The sequence below is a fragment of the Alligator mississippiensis genome, chromosome 13 (genome assembly GCF_030867095.1).
Source record: "Alligator mississippiensis isolate rAllMis1 chromosome 13, rAllMis1, whole genome shotgun sequence".
In the NCBI taxonomy this organism is placed as follows: Eukaryota; Metazoa; Chordata; order Crocodylia; family Alligatoridae; genus Alligator; species Alligator mississippiensis.
In genome coordinates, this window is record NC_081836.1 from 2,778,177 (window position 1) to 2,798,447 (window position 20,271).

The 20,271-nt window shown below is 53.2% G+C and overlaps 1 protein-coding gene across 2 annotated transcripts; it reads left to right on the forward strand.

Annotated features, from left to right (window-relative positions):
- The first annotated feature begins 95 nt into the window (after positions 1-95).
- SH2D5 (SH2 domain containing 5) lies at positions 96-19,667 on the forward strand. Of its 2 annotated transcripts, XM_059716288.1 has the most exons (11): positions 564-780; positions 6,531-6,824; positions 6,902-7,020; positions 8,939-9,019; positions 9,477-9,551; positions 10,382-10,528; positions 11,551-11,799; positions 12,802-12,976; positions 14,028-14,133; positions 15,073-15,232; positions 15,886-19,667. In XM_059716288.1, the coding sequence occupies exons 3-11, from the start codon at positions 6,937-6,939 to the stop codon at positions 16,105-16,107; spliced, it is 1,299 nt and encodes a 432-aa protein (XP_059572271.1). In that variant the 5' UTR covers positions 564-780; positions 6,531-6,824; positions 6,902-6,936; the 3' UTR covers positions 16,108-19,667. The 2 variants fall into 2 exon arrangements, with proteins under 2 accessions (XP_019355510.1, XP_059572271.1); XM_019499965.2 differs by lacking the exon at positions 564-780 and adding an exon at positions 96-404 and having other exon boundaries at positions 6,531-7,020.
- The last annotated feature ends 604 nt before the right edge of the window (positions 19,668-20,271 follow it).

Consider the following 20,271-nt stretch of genomic DNA (forward strand, 5'->3'; position numbering starts at 1 on the left):
CAGAGCAAGTGACACCTGGTGCAATAACTGTGAGTCAAAGGGAGGAGCCCCTGTTCTCCCCCCCCATTGCCAGCCTCAGAGCTGCTGCAAAGCAGTAAGGACCAAAGCAAAACCCACAAGCAAAGCAGCTGCTGGAGCCAGGCAGCGGAGGCTGCCCCAGGCAATTCAGAGCCCTACCCAGCTGCTCTCCCTGCCTTGGCGCTTTGCCTTGCGACTCTTGGCAGCGCAGCAGAGCTCAGCACCACTCGGGGTGGGGAGCCTGGCCCTGATCCTGGAACGGATCCATTTTGCCAGCAGATCGAGTGTGCCGGTTGGGGGCACCAGGACAGGCTGTGCCACAACCCGCCTTCCAAAAAAAATCCCCTTTGCAAAGAGGCTGGGAGACGACAGCTGCGGACTCTGAGGTGCGTGCCCCTTTAAGGCTTGCGGGGTTGCGGTACTTTTGGGGGGGGATTTCATTGACAACTTGATTCTGGGGAAGGGGAGTGGCTTCGCCTTCCCCGCCGTGGATTGGCTGGCGGGGGGATGCGCTGGTCCAGGTGATGCTGTTTGCTCCTTGCAGACAGCACATGGGGGAGCGCGCTGCATCCCCCAGGATGGGCAGAGCCTGGCAGGGGCAGCTCTAGGCTGGGTGCCCCTGCGGGGACAGACCGGAGGGGCCTTGGCGCTGGGGTTCTCCCCTGTGCCCTGGGGGCATCTGCATGCTTGATTCCCTGCTGCTGGAGCCTGCCCCTGCTGCCCTGGCCTTGGAGCGCCGGTGAGGCTGGAGCTGCGGCCAAGGTAAGAGCCTGCTGAGGCGGGGTGGCAGCTGCCTGCGCTGCAGCGGGTCCAGGCAGCTGTCTGGGCGCCTTGCTGGAGGCCCAGGAATAGGTGGGGCTGGGTGAAGGGAGCAGATGCTGAGACCTGGGGGGAGGAGAAAATGGTGCATGTGTGCATGCATGTGTCCAGGATCTGCATCCAGGGGAAAAGCAGGCTTTCCTCACCTCTCCTCTGTAACTGCAAATGCCAGCACTGATAGAGCAAAGCTCCCCTGTTTAGGAGGTATTTGCAACCCGGTGATCGCAGCTGCTGCCTATGCAGTGACTGGGGGGGGGCGACTATGGGGCAAGTGTCTCAAGCTAAGAAAACCTTCCCCTCACCCCTATCTGTCAGTAGGCTTTAAATGCTCAGCCCCTTTCCGGAGAGGGAATGTATTTCAGTCATTCCCCAGCACCCTGCACTTTGTAGATCACTTGCTAAATGTCTTGCACTTAGTTTGTGGTTCTTGCAGTGGTTTTCTCTTGAGCCAATTTGGGGATCTTGCAAAGTCACAGTATCGTGGGGGGAGGGAAGGCATATTTTTCTCCTCTGCTTCTCACTGCAGTCTTGTACAGGCTGCAAGCTGGCCAAAGGACTGCTTTGTCTTGGTGGCATCTGGCGTGTAGCTCTTGCTGAGGAATGCTGCCAAGAGGCCTGGAGATGAGAGATCCAGGCAACCATTGTTGGAGCCCAGTTCCTGACATGGGTGTGGGACCTAATCTCCCCTCTCACTTCCCAGATAGGCGCCTCTGTCAGGGCTGTAGCGAGGTGCTGGCTCCTTATCATGGGAGGTGGTTTCTAAGCTGCAATCAGCGTTGCTCAAGCCCACTTCTGATTGATTTTAGTAGATACGAGAGAGATGAGTCTGGAAAACTGCTGGAGACTTCCAGGAAAGTTGCAGCGGTTCCTTTGTTGTAGAAAGGAGGGCTTACTTGGGTCCTCTGCCTTAGCCCTTGTCCCTGCCATCGATTACTTGATAGCTAAAACATTACTCAACATGGGCACCCTTCAGCTCCCGGCTCAAGGAGTTGTTAATGGCATGTGGTGCCTGCCTTTTCTAAGTTACCTATCTGGTTCAGAGAAGACAACAGCCAATGCTGGCTGATGGCTGGAGTGAGATGATGAGTTTGCTGCTTGAACCTAGCGAGCAGAAAGCCTTAATCCAGATGGACTGACTGGCAGAAAGGATATGGGTAGGCTGGGCTATGGAGGCCAAGCTGCCCTATAATTACTTTAGGAGTGAGTCATGCCAACCAGATGGTCTTGAAGCCTGCCAGGTAGGTTGGTCAGGAGAGGCTCGGTGCTTGCCCCCTCCTTGCTACAGCTCCAGGGCTTCCCTTCAGCTGGGGGGTGGCTTTCCCTGAGCCCTGGTCTGATTGCCCACATCCACAGCACGGACCGGACCTGCATCCACCCCCTGGCACCAACTGCTTGTCAAGGGGAAGAGGGGAAAAAGTGATGGTAGCGCTAGGCGTGCGCGGTGTGACCCAGCATGGGCTGAATCAAAGGAGAGAATATACCGAAGAAAACTGAATGTCAGGAATAAGTCACAGCGTTTGGGAGATGAACAGTTGGTTGTAGGAGAAACAATGTGAAGAGGGAGACGATGCTGAGGGTAAGGGGGAGAGTGCAAGGCAGTCTAGAAGGAAAGGAAAAGAAAAGCCCAAGTGAGGAAAAGCAATGACAGGTCTTATTTATAACAGATGGGTTTGGGGAACATCCTGGCTGTGACCTAATTATGGTTTCTACCCAGAAATGCTCCTGGCTGGCTAGGGAGATGGGCGCCCCTAAGCCATCCTCTCTTTTGAATGCTATATTTTTCCTGCCCCCTTCCCTTGCCCTGCCCCGACGGGTCTGTGCTCTCCCAGAGTGGAGCATTTAATGGCTCTAACGGGGAAAAATGGCAGCTCAAAGTAGCCGTGAGCTGCAGAGTCAAATCTGTTTTTATGGTGGCTTGGGCCTTGCCTGTGGAGGCTCTTGCTATGGGCCATATTAGACCCTGCTTTGCCATCCGGGGGAGAGGCTGGTTGTGACGGGGGACACCAGAGCGGTGCTGGCATTAGCAGGCGAAGGTCGCTGGGATGAGCTCTCGTCCGTCTGTGCTGGGATCCCTTCCCGTGCTTCCCAGGGGTCTGCTTGGCCCCTGCTGCGGCCTGCCAGAGAACAATTTCATGGATGGCTTGGGGTTATTGCTGCTAAACAGATGATCCCCGGCGATGCGCGCGTCTGCCTGAAATTCCTGACAGGATGACAAACGGGGAGTAAATCCGAGCAAAGCCAGCCGAGCTCATCTGGCTGGGTGAGAGGTGGCCAGGGGGAGCTTGGGGATGGGAGGCTTTCTCTGCATCTCCCGCTCGTCCTTGAGACACCTCTCGGGCTGCTTGCTCCCCTAGGGATGGGGCGACAAGGAAACTCGGCTCAGGCCTCCATCTGCGACTGACTCCAGGAAGGAGGATGCTGGAGTGGGGCCCTGTCCCTAGAGCTGCCGCGGAGCTCGTCCTGGGTGCTTTTGGGATGTGGACTTGCTCAGTGAATATTTGGGGAAAGTGCCCTGCTCACGGGGCACAATAGCAGGGTATTTGCAATGAGGCAGAAGCCCCTGGCAGCTTCAGGCCGAGACAGGTTGGTTGTCAACCATTAGGACCCTGCAGAGAGGAGGCTGGAAGTGTCCTGCCTGCATACTGAAATTCCCAATTCTGCCTTTCCTCCCTGAGTCATCTTGCAGAGAGGATTTCTTGCTTCCAGAGCTGCAGTGCAGTAGCACGGCACTGCCCGAGCTGTTATCCTGCTGGCCCTGCGACTCCTCGCCACGTAGACACCGAACCGTCTTGAACAAACCTGGCTCCCCAGCGTGTCAGCCTGGGACCGGTGGGGCTGCTCTTCTTGGTGTGACTGGGCTTTCTGGAGTAGTTTTCTGGGGGCTGGTAGGAAGTTCTCCGTGCGGCAGCACTGGCACTTGTTGAAGCTTCAGGCGAGGAGGAGCATGGACTCAGGTGGGCGCTGCCTGGTCGCATGCTGTCCCTAGCGCGCTCCCCTCCAGTTTAATTGCAATGGAGGAAGATTCTGGTGTGGATTTTAATTCGCTTTGTTTTCTTCCCATAGACCTGCACTTTCCAGCACGCTGTGGCATTGCGTACTGAAAATATCCACCTGCCCTGGAGAAGCCAGCTGGGTTGAGAAGCAGGTTCTGTCCCCATGCTCCTCAACATCTGAAGCCACAAGAAGAGGCTTTGGGGGGGACAGAAATAACCCCTCTCCTTTAGGCAGGGTCTGATGGTTGTATGCGAATGTCTCACGTCTCCACCCCGCACCCCCATTTCTTCATACCTGCCCCTGCTCTCTGCAAGTCTGTCCATAGCACCTGTCCCCTACAAAAGCGTATGCCCCTCTGAACGAGCAAGCCCACACGGTGCCCCCCTGCCTTGCCTTCTGCCTGCCGGTGGGATGGTAACGGACCGCAGCTAGCAAACCTGGCAGTGTCATGGCTCTGGCATTAATGCCTCGGTACCCTTGGGCTCTACGGTTAATTCCTCTTTGATCCAAACTGGGCAGTTCCTGCCCCTTGGGACTAGAGTTTGAGGCTGGCAGCAGACTTGAGCGACACTGCGGCAGTTATTCGGTTCACATTTTTAGTAATAATCAGACCTAGCACTACACTACTGTTTTTTCAGAAGCATGGGATTTAAAAAAAAAAAAAAAGATTAGTGTCATTTCCCCTCCTCCCCCATTTTTGCGGGGTGGGAGGGGAAGTGAGACACATGGGAGGTGAAGTGAGTTGCCCAAGGTCAGGGCTGCGGCAGTGACAAAGGGAAGGAAGGTCTCTCCTGGGCCAGTGCTCATTGCATTAGGCCACAGGCCTTCCTTTTTTTAAGTGACACCTTTGATTGATTGGTCATTGATAGCCCTGGCTAGGAGGATGAGGGAGGCAAAGATTAGAGCCATTCAGACCTCTTCCAGGCAGCCTCAGCTGCATACTGGGCTAGATGGCATCCTTGGCAGAGCCTGGTGCCTGGATCTGCAGCAGCGTCTCATCCGGAGGGCTGTTTCAGATGCTCATTGCTTGCTGGATGTTAATGAGTTTATGTGTGTTATGCAAAAATCCTCCCCCCCTCCGTGCTTCCCCTTCTGGTGGTGCGGGAGGATAGGCACCTGGGGATTGCAGATCTGCTCAAGGAGAAATAATTGCATTGGCCTTTGCTGCACCTGCATCCTTAAATGGTGTTTTTCCCCAGCTGGTTTAGATCCAGGGTCTTTAACCTGTTCCCAGCCTTACAACCCCTGCCCCTGCTGTATCTTTGGCTGTGAAGTAGTGTTAAACGGCCAGAGGGGGGTCAGCGTTGTAGCATCGTGGCCATCAAAGCTTTTGGGGGGGTTGGAGGGGTCTCTGTATTCACCAGTCTGGCCTGTGCACAGGGCAGAGGAGCAGGAGCTCCTTCAACCCTTAGCTTTGGGCAGGTGGCTTCCCCTCACAGTGCCTCAGCTTGCCCATCTGTGAAATGGGGAGGATGATGCTTGCCACATGGCAGCTGCTGGAACCATGATATTTCAGTAGAGCCCTCTTTGAAGCACCATTGATTTTGTCAGTTGTGGGAAGTCTCTGGCTGTTTGAGCCAACAGGAGCTGGGGGGTGTCAGAAAAAACGACTCCTCCCTGAGAGGCGATTCACTCTCCCTGCAGCACGACACCCGTTAACACAGGGGTTCACGTGGTGCTGACTGCCCCTGCCCAGGGGTCAAGCCAGGGTCTTTGGTCTTTCCTGCCACCGTGCCCCCCTTCCCCAACACAAGTGCGGTGCTGGGGGGAAGGGGAACGCGTGTGGTTGCTCTCCAAGGTGCTGGTGGGTGCAAGGAGGGGCCCAGCTCCCACCCCATCCCCAGGCCAGGCCACAGGGCCTCTCCAGGGGCACTGTGAGGCCCTTGAATGATGCTGGCAACAGATCCCAGCTTGTGCAGGCACCATGTCCCCAGACTTCCCCTTCCCCGCTCCCAGGCCGGCACATCCATGTTCAGCCCAGGTGGGACCAAGACAGTGCCAGGAGGATGTTTTACAGTGGTCTTCCAGCTGGTCTGTGCCCCTCATCTCACCCATTGCTCCCCATGCTTCCCACCCTTGGCCACCGCAGCACCCTACATGACACCAGTCTCATCTACCCCCGGACCCCGCAGCATTTGCAACCGCCCCCGGCCCTTGGTGCCTCTACGCCCCTTCCTCCGCTGAGTCCTCAAGCCTACAGCCACCTCCGAGTAGCCCCCCACCTTCCTTCCCATCACCACCCTCCCCTTACCTCCTAGCCTGGGGTCCCCCAGCATCTGCTCACTAGGCATGCCTTCCCCTTCATTTGCATAAAAGGAGGCGGGGCAAAGGACTTCCCATGTTGGCAGCCTGCGCTCTCCGCATCCGTGTCCCCTCCTACAGCGCTAAGTCCTGGGCTAAAGCTGCTCCTCCTTAGACGCCATCCGTAGGTGCATGCCCGTGGCTCTGGGCTCTCGGGAGGGGTCTTGCGCTCCTTGCTCTGGGGCAGCTGAAGACCCACAGCAAATGAGGCAATGGTGGGGGTCATCCCCTCTGCTGCCTCCAGGCAGCAATGCCCCATGCAGGCTCCAGTTCTTCCCAGCAGACGCGTGCATGGGGGATTCGTTCCAAAGCAAAGTGCCAGCTCCCTTCCCCGCCTACAGGCAGGTTGCACTAACAACCCTGTCTCTCTCTCTCTCTCTCGTTCTTTCCACTTGCAGTACAATATCTGGCATGGAGCTCAGCCAAGACGGCTTATAACAACAGCACGTAGGAGCGTGTGAGTGCAGAGCGCTTCCGACAGAGAGACGGGGCCGGCTGCGCAGCCAGGGCTGCTGCTGTTCGCACCTCCCGTTCCAAATGAAGCTCTGTCTCTGGGGGAGGCTGTTTGCGCCGAGCTCCACAATCGTGGGTGGACTGGAAGCCAAATGAGGGAATCTTGATGCGGAACGAGGGCTGTTAACCCTGTGGTAACGTGCCCCGGGGCTCTGTGCTCCCACCGGCTCTCCTGCGTGGTAAGAAGGGTACGGCTCTTCCCGTAGGCTAAAAACAGTCCTGCAGAACACAGAGCTCGCCCTCTTCTCCTTCCTAGCCGCACGGACGAGGACCGCAGAGGCTGTAGTCGTCATGAAGAAGAAAACAGGGAATGGGAGGGGACCAGAATCGGCGCTGCACCAACAGAGAGCCAGGGTCATCACCAAATTTGCTGAGGTGAGATCCCAGATGGACCCTAGGCCCTTGTTGCTCTGTTCAACCTTTAGTGGGGTTGTAGCAACACCCAAAGGCGCTCTGGTTTTAGGCCTGGCAGCCTAGAGGCAAGGCGTGATGGTGTGACAGCAGTGAAGGGGTGGGTATCTGTCTTTCTAAGGGACATCCGTGGCCCCCGTTTCCATACTGTGTCCCTGAGAGTCAGCACAGCCTTCCTGAGGGAGGACCAAGGCCCAGAGGGATGCGATGATTTGTCCATGCTCATGCAGGCAGAGCTGGGGACTGAGCCCGAGTTTTCCAAATCCCAAGGGAGGGAGGGATTCCTTCCCCTTCCTTTCCCCCAAAGCAGGAAGGCAGGAGATGGGATTAAAAACTGCATGGCCTGGAGCAAACTATTTCTCACCCCGGCTCAGTTTTCTCCTAAGAACAGGGTGTTGCTTCACTGCCTCTGAGCAACGGTAACACAGGCAGTCATTTTCACTAAGTTCAACATGCCTTTATGTTTTTTGGGCACTCCTCTGTCTACCCATATTTGCCGTGGGTGCTGAGAAGCTGGAGAGAGCATGTGGCAAGGTCTCGGTCAGTCTCCCTTCTGCCATGTAGCTGGACACAACTGCCTCCCTTCCCCTGCCCCCTTTCCCCCTCATCCTCTCCCAGAGGCTACGAGGCAGCTGGCATCCTTAATGACGCCAGTGGCAGCCCTTCTCCCGCCACAGTTATCTGTTCAGGGGTTGCTCCAGGAAGAGCAGAGCAGTGACCTCTCGTACCTGGAAGAAGGCCCCTGTGTGAAGGTATTAGTGGCTGCGAAATCAGCAGTAACCATAGCAATGCAGAACTCGCTGTGGGTAGCCAAGGAAAAATCAGCTGTTAGCCCAGCCCTTGTCTTCCTCCCTTTGCCAAAGCCACTTCTGCAATGCAATGCCTTTTGAATGAAACTGACTCTTATTCAGCTCTGTCCCAGTTCATCCTGAAGTAGCAGAGGGATGCTCAGGGTTACTGGGGGCAGGGCTGCACTGACATGGTCTGTAATGGATGCTGCAACCTCTTCTGTACAGCAGCCACTCCAACTGCTGGATGCTGACTCCTGCTTTACCAGCCCAGGGACCTGTTTCCTTCTGCCCTCCCGGCATCCAGGCGAAGAGTAAGCCTGGCTGATAGAAGTGATAAATCACACCATGTGTTTAGGGCTAGTTATGCCACAAGGCAGCTCCACTTGACACATAAGAGCGTGAAGAGCCTCTAGCTATTTGAAGTGACTTCTGCTGTCCGCTCTAGCACATGCGCAATCTCCAGCCAGCATTAGCATTGGGGCCCATATATAACATTCAGATCCATGTTCAGATTTTGAAATCAGCCCTCTCTTCCCCAACCCATGAGCCTGAACGTGCCTGAATCTGGAGTAACGGATCCATGTAGATGTGCGTGTGAAAGAGTATGGGGCACTTGGATTTCCTGTGCTGGTTCATACAGTCTCCCAAATACCTGGGAAATGGCTTCTCAAGTAGTTACTGCTAGCTGCAAAGTGATGGCAGCTTCTGTGTCCTTTGGATGGCAGGGACATTTTAGGTGGGAAAAGTAAAAGAGGAGGATGGGACTTGCCTCACTCCGGGTTACACGGCAAGTGGCTGGTAAAGCGAGGTCTGCCAGGTCCTGGTACGATGTCTCCTGGCGCAGTAGAAACCTGCGGGAGGTGGAAAGCTGTTATACAGAGGCAGCTAACAACGGGAGGGGAATGAGAAGAGCGGCACTGTCTGGAAAAGGAGGCACTAGCATGTTCCAGCTTGGTTTCACCTGCGGGAAGAACCCAGCCCTACTCAGGCTGGCTCCCACCCGCACCCCAAATGGGGCTCTATTTGGCATTTATTAGACTGAAAAGCATTAACTCCCATTGCCTGTGGTGAGACTTTCCTCTTTCCCCCAGTATGTGGGCTCATTCACTGTGGAGGACCTGGAACTCCAGCAGAAGGTGTGGATGATTGAGCAGCAACTCCAGTCTCTGAAGGTCAGGGGACTTTGACCGCTGGGGGGGGCGGGTTATTCAGTAAACTCCTGGAAAAGGGTCCTCATGTAACTGGGAGATGCCCACCCACTGAGCCCACAGCTGCTGCTGCTGGGTTTACACCATGGAAAGGTCTCCAACCCCAAGAGATCTGGGAGCAGGAAAGATGAGCTGGTTGTGTGATTTGTAAGAGAATGCATCAGCTTGAAGCTCTTCAAGCTGCTCTGGTACCAGGAGCAGCTTGCTGCATCCCAGAGGTGACCCACAGAGCCCCACAGCTGAGGAGGAGCCCCTTCCTGCCCCTCTACTAGTACTCTGCCTGGCTTGTGAATGTAGGGATCTCAGCCCTGGCCAGCAGATCCTGACAGGACAGGCTGGAAGCCACAAACACCTGCCTTTCCCAGCACAGTCAGGAGAGTGATGACTGAATGGGATTCTCCCACTTTCCCTCTGGATACAGGACTGTCCTAGACGGAGATCTGTCGTTGTGAAGTTCAGCCTGCAGGGCCTGAAGATCTACAGTGCTGAGGGGGAGGTAAGGTGTATCAGCACACAGTGCCGTGCACACATGAGATACAAACCTGTGGAGCAGGGGATCCCAACCCCATCAGACTTGAGGCACCCTGCAGAAAAAGCCAGCTCTTAGTTTTCACCTATTTTTTTGACTATAGAAAAACAACAGAGCAATTTTGCTGCTGCAAATAACTCAGGGAGGCCACAACAGGCCAGAGTGGTTTTTGACCCAGGTGATCCCTATTTGCAATCTCTGGGTTTATTTTGTGATTTGTGCACAGGTGTTTGCGGTGCCACCCTGGCTAAGAATCGCTGCTGTAAAGCCTAAAGATGAGGTCCAAATGGTTCTGGATTCAAACCAAGCCTGCTAGGCAACGGGGGGGATGGCATCACCCCTCTAGAATGGGGTTGGGGAGCAGTTCCCTAGCACAAGGGCACAAGTTTCCTGCAGCAGTTGTGGGGTGGTGCTGTTTCTCAGCATAGTGCTTAATGCAGCCCATTGTGGAGAACAGAGCCAGTCCTCTTAGGACTAGTTGCAGATGGTCTCAAAGCTTGAGTCTGCAGCTGCTTCTGGGGTGGGGACTTACTTCTGCAGTGCAAACACTAGTCTTGACATGGAAGTCCCAGGTTCAGGCCTTGCTGACAGCCCAAGCAGCGTTGGTTGTGTTGACACAGACCCAGTTGACAGAAGAGACCAGGATCTCCGGTGGGATTCTTCACTTCTCAGCTTCTCAACGCCAGGAAAGGACTGCAGCAGGGCAGTCTGGCAGAGGAAGCAGGGGTTTTCTGGGGGGCTGGCCCTTGTCCTGCTGTTAGCTGCAGAGCCCATGTTCTCCATCCCTTTTCTTTCAGACGCTGCTGATGGCTCATGCCCTGAGACGGATCCTGTACTCCACGTGGAGGCCCACAGACTGTCAGTTTGCCTTTGTGTCACGAAATCCACGCAGCCCAGCCAGCAAGCTCTTCTGCCACCTCTTTGTGGGGAGCCAACCTGGAGAGGTACCAAGCTTGTGTGTGCATCTAATGGGACCTGGTTCCCCTGTGTGTCTGGACTGCCATCAGCTTCAGTATTGCCCAGGCTTCAGGCCCCCATGTGCCCTCAGCTTATCGGGGATGCACTTTCCGCTTAAAAACAGTGTCTCAGTTGACAAGCAGTACCCTGCCTTCTAACTCTTGCATGTAGAACTGCAGCAGCTTCATCTATCCACCCCATTGTTACCTACCCCAGGCTACAAACAGGAGACAATAACTGCTCCTCGGCATAGCAGTGCCCTCCAGCACTGCTGTCCTCATCCTGGGGGCAGCTCTGAAAGGTGGGCAGGTTGTTCACAGCATGCTCTTCCTTGTTGTTGCCCTTTTAAGCAATGTGTCAATGCCAGTCTGCTCTGGCATCACTTGGTCCATCATTTGCCAGCACCCTTGGCTTCTTGCTGAATAGCCTAACACCTTAGAGGTGGTTCTTCTCTCTTGATTGTTTCCTTACATGGTATCTTGGGGTCAGACTGCCCATGTAGCACTGTATCTTGGCTCTGCTGAGAAAGGGCACTGTCTCTGACTTAGTTCACATCCAGCCCTGCAGGCCTTCCTCCTGCCCCTGCCTCCCCCATAAGCTCAATTTCTGCTCCTTGAAATTTAACTTGCATGTTGGCTACAGGGGGGACCCAGGGATGCATGTCAGTGAGGTGGGGCACACCTACATCTGTGGGTGGGGCAGAGAGGGTTCCCTGCACTTGGTGAGCTCTTGTGGGACATGGATCTTTGCCAAAGGAGCTCATCAGTGAGAGAAGAGTGCGTGGTGACCCATCAGCACAGAAACATTCCCAGGCACATGCAGCCCTGTCTCAGTGTCCAGAGGTTGAAGGATCCTCTGGTGTGTCCTGGGTCATCATCTGAGCTGGAAACCAGCCTAGCCTGTGTGGTGGGTCCCAGCCATGGGCGACAGGCTGAAGGGTGAGGATTGCCATGCTGAGCAGCGATGAAGTGCCCTTGATCTCACAGGGGATGGTTTTTCTTCCTGCCAGGTCCAGATCTTGCACCTGCTTCTGTGCCGCTCGTTCCAGCTCTACTACCTCCTCATGCACCCCGAGGAGCAGGCCAAGCCCCCTACTAGCCCTGCCCTGGGGGAGCCAGGGAGGCTGCTAGGAGTGCCCCTGGGGGCCGGAGTGGTGAGAGAGCCACTCAATCCAGAGGAGGTTTCCCAGAATGTCAACGCGCTGGTGTCCTTCCGCAGGCTCCCCTGTCCCACCGACTCGGGCTCCTTGGGCAGCGTGGTAAGTGGGCTCTTCCTTGGGGGGTTGCTGCAATCTGCCTCCCAGACTTTGGGTGTCTTTCCTCCCATCGTTGACCATGCTGAGGGGTGGGGGAGCAAAGGCCATGGGGAACTCTTCCATAGGAGAGGTCCTGTACTGTCATCTATGGGCAACAGCTGGAGCTGCAACAAATGAGCGAACCAGCTGTTGTCCCAGAGCAGGGGGCAGCCACCTATGGCCTGCAGGCTGGATCTGGCCTGCCAACCTGCCAAGTGGCTGCATTCGGATCATTGTTCTAGAGGGAAATTGCTTCCTACTGAACTGCTTGGCAAGACTGGTTCTTTCCTTGAGGCAGCACACTCAGCCCTGGGGAGGGAAACGTGGTCCTTCTTTGGCCCATGACAGCCCTCTGCAAGAGGCTTCCAGCATGTCCAGTCCCCTTTGGATAGAACGAGGATGGGTGGAATGTGAGAAGTGTTTGTAAAGCTGGAGGGAGGAGGCCATGCGGGATACAGAGGGGTCCCAGATGAAACAAAAACCCCGAAGTGCTTCCCTTCAGCAACGTACAAATTAGGTGAGCAAGACTGTGAAGCTCGGTGCTGGTTTTGACCTCAGAGGAGCACCTGTAAATCTGTTCACAGCTGGCCGTCCTCTGAACGCCCAGCAGCATCTCTAGCCCATGAGTTAACTGGACCATTTCCATATGATCAGGGAGAAGGGAGAGCCATCCAGAGGGCATTGCAATGCAGAGGAGAGGAACACAAAATGACACTGGAGCTAGTGTGGCTCCTTTAAAGCTAGTTGCTCAGCAGAGTTGGATGCCTTCCTAGTCTCTGCAGACTCAGGGACATAATGGGACTGGAGTCTACCAGGAAGTGTGTGCTAAGCATGGCTGAGCTGGGATGTGGTTTGTCTTGTCCTTTTGTGTGGGGTGCTGTGTGTTCTGGGCAGTGTTTGCCAAACGGAAGAGCAAATATCTCCCACTGGTGATGGATACAGATCTGCTCTGGCTTGTGCCTGTAGGAGAGGAGACTGGAACTGGAGGAGAGGGAGGATGTGGGGAGCTCTCGCCCATGGAATCCGTACTGCTCCCCGATCCTAGTGCGCAAGAAGGCAATTCGCAGCAAGGTCATCCGCTCGGGGGCTTATCGGGACTGCAGCTATGAGGTCCAGCTTCATCAGTCTGCCCGGGAAATGTGTGAGTTACAGGGGCAGGGCGGGAGGCACCTGGGGTGGGGAAGGACTTGTATTTTTAAAAAAAACAATGACTTAAATTATGTCCATTGTGACTTCTTAATGAAAATACTATGCATGTGGCCACTGTATGCTTCTACAGAGCCAGGAGTGACTAGAGGGGCTGTTCATGACCTACTGGTTGTGTGGATGCTGCTTTGTGTGTAATGGGGGTTTCTTGTCTGCTATGCCTTGAGCAACTGCAGCACCTTCAGGAAGGCAGAAGTCATCTTTAGTCCTTGCAACTAACTACTCAAGGACAAACCTTGGGCTCCTAGGCCAGCTCATTCACAAACAAACCATCTTGTAACCTATCTGAAAGCGTGTGCTCAGCATGTTGTGCTTCCACCTGATGCTACCAGACCACCTTGCAAAGCTCAGTTCATGTCAATTGGAGGAGGGTGGAATGGAGGCACAGAAAGCACTGCATCCTTGGTGCTCCTGGGAGGGACACACACAGTGGGCAGGGCCTGTTTGGGAATGTGCACCAAACCTGGAAATGCAGTGGTGAGGCTGATATCTGCCCTAGCATCCCCTGCCAGGGATGCCCCTGGAACAAACAGCATCTCTGTCTGTCTAGATAGAGATCTAGAGAGAAGCCATTTTGGGGTTGCCCCCCCACACCAAACAGGTTTGGTGGGTGTGAGCAGGAGTGGATGGATGGGATGTACTCAAGAACATCCCTGCTCTGGAGGTGAGGTCTAGCCATACCCTTTGTGACCCAAGAAACCTGAAGACCTCCTGTGATAAATCATGCAGCTACAGGAAGGGGAAATAATATTGTGTTCTCATTTTCCTTCATACAAGTCAGCTGTGAAGACCTGTTAAGAGAGATTCTTTGTATACCAACCTCTCTAAGGCCAGGATAGAGTCCCTTGGACAGGCAGTGATGAGGACACCATAAAAATTTAGGTAGATTTGTAACTGTGCTATCAGGGAAATAACTTGTTGAAAAGTGAGGTTCTGCTTCTTTGATGTCTGCTTGTTCAACCTGCATCTCCTTCTCCTCACTGCAGTTCACACAGGCTGGGATAACAAGGGTGGCAAGAGTAACTTGGTTTACCTGACAGAAAATGAGAGCATCCTGATGGAGAACACCTGGTCTTTTGCTGGGATTGCCAGGTGAGTACTTGGCTCTGCAGGTTTCCTGGCACTTCTGTCATTCACCTGCCTTTTCCATCCCTTATCTCCTCTCTGTTAGGGAGGAAGTCAGCCCATTTTCTGTGGATTAACCCCTCTATTGTGAATGACCTCCTCTTGGCTCTTCAGCCAGGGCTGAACATAGCCCATTCAGCAAAAAAGAAAAGCAGTGACTGCTACCTCTTGAGCAAAAAAACTGTTGGCACTAGCTGGTAGCAGTAACATGGTGTTATCATCTTACATAAGCCAGATGCTAAAGGGGGGCCCAGCAGATCTAGTTAATGTGGTACCTTTATGGGGCAACAAAGCTGAAGAACAATTTGGTGACTGAAAGGTGATGCTCTCCAAACATGTTGGCGCAGAGTTTGTATCGAGTCTTATTTCCTCCATGCAGCAGTGGTGGCTTCAGCCTCTGTGCTGTCTGCCATAATCTTTTTCATCCGCTCCTGTCAAAATAGAAAGAGACCATCCTTGTCAACACAGAGAAAGAGACCTCTGCTTAGGGCCATCCTTAATGGCCTTAGTCAGAGCAGCTGGAGAGGAAAGCCCATGCCTCATTTCTGTCTCTGATTTTCATCTGCATCTTGGAAAAGCTAAAACCTTCCATGTCACTAAATCTTTCTCGCTATATCCCCTGTGTACGAATTACCTGTAAAGCCTGAAGGCCAAATTAGTCTGAAGTTCCATGGCCCATCTTGGGTGAAGGGGACCTGCGTGTGGGCCCTTTCTTGGAAGTGGAAGAAGTGTCCAACACAGTCTCATCTCATCTGCGTGTTTTGCAGAGCTTGCTCCTCAAGTTGGTCATACCCCAATAGCAGACTCCATTCTGGATGAGTGGACTGATCTCTGGGTGGGGGGAGGATTGCTTCCCAGTCTCCCGTGCAATGCCTCTTGTCCTACTTTTTCCCACCTGTCCCACAGGGACTGTGGGATCACGCTCCTGAGGAAGGATATTCTAGGAGCCTTCCTCCTTCGAGCAGAGCCAGGATCAGCCAATCAGTGGTGCCTGTCAGTGAGAACACAGTGCGGTGTCATTCCTTACAACATCTTCAAAAACCATCAGGGGAAGTACTGCGTGGAGGTAAGGGGGTCTTGGGGGCTGAGTGACTCCATTGCCATCTGAGCTGGTCAAGATTCTTCTCTTTCTGCCCTTAGGCGAGCCGAGTGTTTGTTTGGAGAGTCCGGTGCTATCTACTTGGCCGCTTTAGTGGCCCGTGGGTTCCATCCTGACTTACACGTAGCGTGGAGATAAGTTAAATTGCCTTTGCCCCTTGGTTTCTCCACCTGGAAAATGGGGAGTGACACCTCATGCAGATGTTGTGAGGCTTTAATATTACACCACCTTTTGCAGAGCTTTAATATTACAACACCTTCCCTGAGGCTGCTTGCATCAAGAATCTCATATAATTAAGTCCTCTCAGCAGTAGACACGGCCAGCCAACTTCACCACGTTGCTATGCTTCAGCAGGTTGTGCCTGTTGCTGTGATGGAAACGGCCATCTCTCCTTTCAAAGAGGATTTTGCAGGGGTTGAAGGTGCTGAGCTCAGAGCATTGGAATCTCTGGCTTGCACATTCTCTATGAATGGTGGAGGTGATTTGCTCTCAGAAGGATTCCTATATGCAGGAGCCAGGCGTGCTGTTGTCTCGTCTGTTTTGTTTGCTATAGCAGGAAGTCAGTCCTATGCTGGGTTTTTTCAAATCCTCTCTCTCTCTCTCTCTCTCAACTCTTGAAGCATTTGAACGCCGAGTTCCCCTGCATGGAGGCGCTGTTGGAACATTACTCCGGTATCCAAGGGGGGTTTTTCTGCTGTCTGACTGCAGGCCGCGTGAACCACTGCTACGAAGAGCAAGACTGTGCTGTGGAGAATGGCTGGAGGGAGGAGTTGAGTCCGCGACCGACCCAGTGGGTTTGCAGCCCCAGCAAATCTCCAATAGTCCAACAGGAGCTGGGCTAATGTTTGCTCAGGGCTTTGAGACTTGGCCCTCTCTGACGTTTCTGGCAGATGCGTGGAATTGTGCTAACTCAGCCCCACTGTCCAAGGTGCACCTATGCTTCCTATTTTGGCCACCCTCGTCTGCTAACCTTTACCTCTCATTCTGTGTTGTGGAGGGTGGGGGAGAGGAAGGGGATGGGTGTTCAAGTTTGCACTTTTAATATTAGCAGTCATTGCTCCAGGTAATAGCCCTAGTATGTAATCTCTGAGGAATATTAACCTGTGTTCACTTTGACATTGAGATCTGTTTCAGGCTAGTTGGGTTAGCAATCAGCACCAGTGCACAGGAGCACAGAACTCCTCTTTGGTAGCATTTTACACCTCTCTTTCCACATGATATAAAGTCTGAGGCAGGAACAAATAGTGCCTGTTGTGTGATCCTGGGTAGTTTGCTTCATGCCTGATCCTGTTTCCATTGAATGGCCACCGACTTCAATAGCAGCAGGACTGGGCCCTTGGCATATCCACCCATCCACAGTGTAGCTGAATGCAGAGAAAGTAGACCTAGTGCATAGAAGGGATCTGTTTTTACATAGCCCCTTCCCAAAACACAGCTGCCCTTCAAGGTCCTTCACAGTACTTCTTGATGTTGCTGTTCACATTGGAATGGTTGCCATCTGTACAAGTCCGAGTGTGGTGGCTTGTAACTTGGTGCAGGCTGAGGACTGAACTTGAACCTTCAGGACCAAAAGTATGAATCTACTACAGCTCGATCGGAAGGAGCAGGTCCTATAGCTGAGAGCTGTAACACTCACCCTCTGCGGATAAGTCTCAGGCAAGTACACAAGCTGCATTGAACAGCAGGGTTACACATGCACTTTTCAGAGGCTAAAAAAGATATTTCTAGTACAATGAGACTGAAATATTTTACTCCCTAACCCCAGAACACTTGGGATTGGATGAAAAATGGGCATAAATGGTCAATGCAGCTGCATGCCGGTGGGATTTTACTCTTGCTTTCTGATGTGTTATCTAATACCCTGGAGCCAATTGGCCCCTGAAACTCTCCTCTTAGCAGAAATGTAGCACCTGTGGCAGAGCCAGACAGAGCACTGTAGTAGCTGTAAGGAGTGTCCCATCTCCCAGGCTAGTAAACACTTGCTGGACGTTATACAGGATACTGTAGCAGGGTGGGCACTATAAAATCACAGTTATTAAAACCTAGGATCTAACCAAGCTGTTTTTAAAACTACCTTATGCAGAGGACAGGCCAACACCCCTGGACAGGAGGATAGGCTGACAGCAATGGTGGCTGTACAGGTTGCTTATACTTGGGATTCTTCCCTGAAATCGTTTTATGGTTTCTGATCCCATTTGCAATGTCCTTGGTGTCTCCCCAAACTGAACGCTGTATGACAAGGCACTTTCACCCCGCTCCTTTTCTGGTTTAAATGCTTCTCCTCCCCACCTTCACGCTTCCAAACTAGCAGAAGACTCACTCATGTGGGAACTGCCTTCTGTGCGGACCCTTTTCTTGCCTTCTGCTGAGCTGGTAGAACTGGAACCATTCAAATGTTAAACCAGTGCTAAGGACCTGATTCCTCATTCCTCAGAGGTGCTAAGTACCTGCAGCTTCCACTCCTGGTAGAGGTACTGTAATCCTGCGCATCGGCTCTCGCGTAGGAATGGGACGTGTCTGGCTTCTATCTAGTTGTGTCGAGGTTTGTTGACTGAGTTCTGATGAGCTGCCCAAGCTCTTGTGATGAGTTAAAAGGCAATCAGGACTTGTGGTAGAGGTCATATCTTTTATTAGACCCGCAAGATTTTTGCAAAAAACAAAATCTTTCATTGCAAGCTTTCGGGCACAAACACCCTTCATCAGGCATCGGAGAAAAGATTGTAAATTTTTTCCTGGGTAGAAATGAAAGTTCATATTTCATAGGATTTCCCAGAGGCGTCAATAGATGGAAAACTTAATGCCTTCAACCCATGCCTTAAAACTCTGGATTTGCCAGCCCCTTTGGCAGGCTGGTGCAACAAGCACATGTTTTGGGTTGGTTTGTTTCTTTTCTTAAGGGCAGTGAAATAGAAATAAGGAGATGATGCAGGAGCAGCAGAACACGACTTGAAAGAAAACCTTAGTTTCTTGATGTGAATTCTGTGTGCGAGATGACTAGCAGCAACGCTTCCACACGCACATCCCAAGTCTGCTTTGCACGATGGGGGTCTAATGGAGGAGCAGCTGCAGCTAAACAACTCCAGGACTCTCTGATTCCACCTCTGTTATTTATCAAGGTTTAATAACTTCTTGTGGTGGGGGGAATGCAGGCCTAATAACAAATCTGTTGGCTACTTTAAAAGGTCAAGTGCCAATCAGACCAAGTTCTCTTTCATGTGGCACAATTTGAGTGAATTCAATGGAATGGATTCACTTTATTGGGCTCCACCACCTCAATAGAAAACATTTTCCACCTACAGGCCCTCTAAAATGTATCCTACATCATGCATTCCTTTAGCAAGTAACACCCTCTTCTAATTGCCTTTTACGTCGATTAGCTTTAAACTTACAATAGGTAATCAGTAGTCCAGTCTCTTTATTTAATCTTTAAAAGATTTTCTTTTTTTTTTTTTTTTTTGGTCAGGCCTTACACAAAGGTCTCATCATCATCATCACTGCTTCCTGGACGTTGTCCAAATTAAATAGGTTTCTTCAGAAGGAACGACTTGATTAGAGGTGACAAACTGCAGCGTAGGTGGGCTCAGAGGGTATGAGATAACTTGGGAAGACGCAATTCCCTGCTCTGCTAGGAGATTTCTCGGTAATCTTGTGCAAGTCTCTTTGTATCTCAAGTGCTCATCTTTTAAAAGGGGATGATTGCATTCTGCAGTTTTGTTCCACGTTCAACCCCAGATGTGCGGGCCGAGACCTTGAAAAATGTTGCTTTTTTTAATATTCTAAATGGTCTTCAGCAGCTCCTTGGTTTTCCTCGATGTCTAGTAATAAGGACAGGCCGTGCAGTTATTGAACGCCCATTACTGAGGAGACCCCACTACCTCCACAACCTTATTTCATTTAAAGTTATAAAAAGAAAGAGGAAAAAAAGTCTCTGATGGTTGCACCAGCTGTTGCAGAACAATTTGTAAGCTGTGGGGGACTGAGACCACTGCCGGGGCGGGGAGAGAGCTGGGACAAGGCCGGCAGCTGCAGAAGTTATTGCTTGTGCATTCGGATGGGTGCCAGCGTCTACGGCGGGTCAAATCTTTCCCCTGGCAATTGGCCAAGGGGAAATTACACCCCGGAAGAAAGTGGGTCTGGAGGGAACCGGCTTAAAGCAGGCTCTGCACAGAACGGGGACGGGCACTTGCTTCCTTCACGTCACTGAGAACAAGCGTGCGTTGGGATGAGCCTCCCCTTCAGCCCGTCGTCGGCCACCAGCCCGCTCCCTCGGCCGTCCTGCTGTCCCGCGCGCCCCGTCCTGCTCCGCTCCCGCGCGGTGTCCCCGCTCGCCGTGGCTCTGATGTATTTGCCCCCCGTGGGCCGTGCTGCGCGTCTCGACTAATAAAACGACACCCTCGCCGTGCCTCTGCCTTGCTGGCTGCGTATGTGAGTGTGAGCGCGAGTGTGAGTGTGAGCAGGCTGCCTCCCCCAGCCGCGTCCCTCCTGCCTCTCCAGGCCTCTCGCCCCGCAGGACGGGTGCCTGGTCTGGGGCAGTGCCCTTCGGGGGTCCCTCATGGCTCCACTCCTTTGCCCCTGGACGCGCCGGCAGCAGCAGCAGGGGTCGGGGGGTGTGAGGGGGGGAGTTTGTGGTGCATGGGCTGCACTGCACCCCCTCACTGCACTACACTGCACCCCCTCAGTCATCCACCCCCTCACTGTACGCTGCCCTTTCAGCGCATCGTACCCCAGCACTGCACGTCCTCCTTACACTGCACTGCACCCCCTCATTGTCATCCACCCCCACTGTACGTTGCCCTTTCAGCGCATCGTACCTCCACACTGCACTTCATCCTTACACTGCAGTGCACCCCCTCATTGTCATCCACCCCCTCACTGTACGTTGCCCCTTTCAGCGCATCGTACCCCAGCACTGCGCGTCCTTACACTGCAGTGCACCCCCTCATTGTCATCCACCCCCTCACTGTACGTTGCCCCTTCAGTGCATCGTACCCCAGCACTGCGTGTCC

Coding starts and splice junctions, on each gene's coding strand:
- SH2D5 (XM_019499965.2), top strand. CDS start 6,937: ATGAAGAAGAAAACAGGGAATGGGAGGGGACCAGAATCGGCGCTGCAC. Junction 9,020..9,476: donor AGCAACTCCAGTCTCTGAAG/GTCAGGGGACTT, acceptor CTCTGGATACAG/GACTGTCCTAGACGGAGATC. Junction 10,529..11,550: donor TGGGGAGCCAACCTGGAGAG/GTACCAAGCTTG, acceptor TCTTCCTGCCAG/GTCCAGATCTTGCACCTGCT.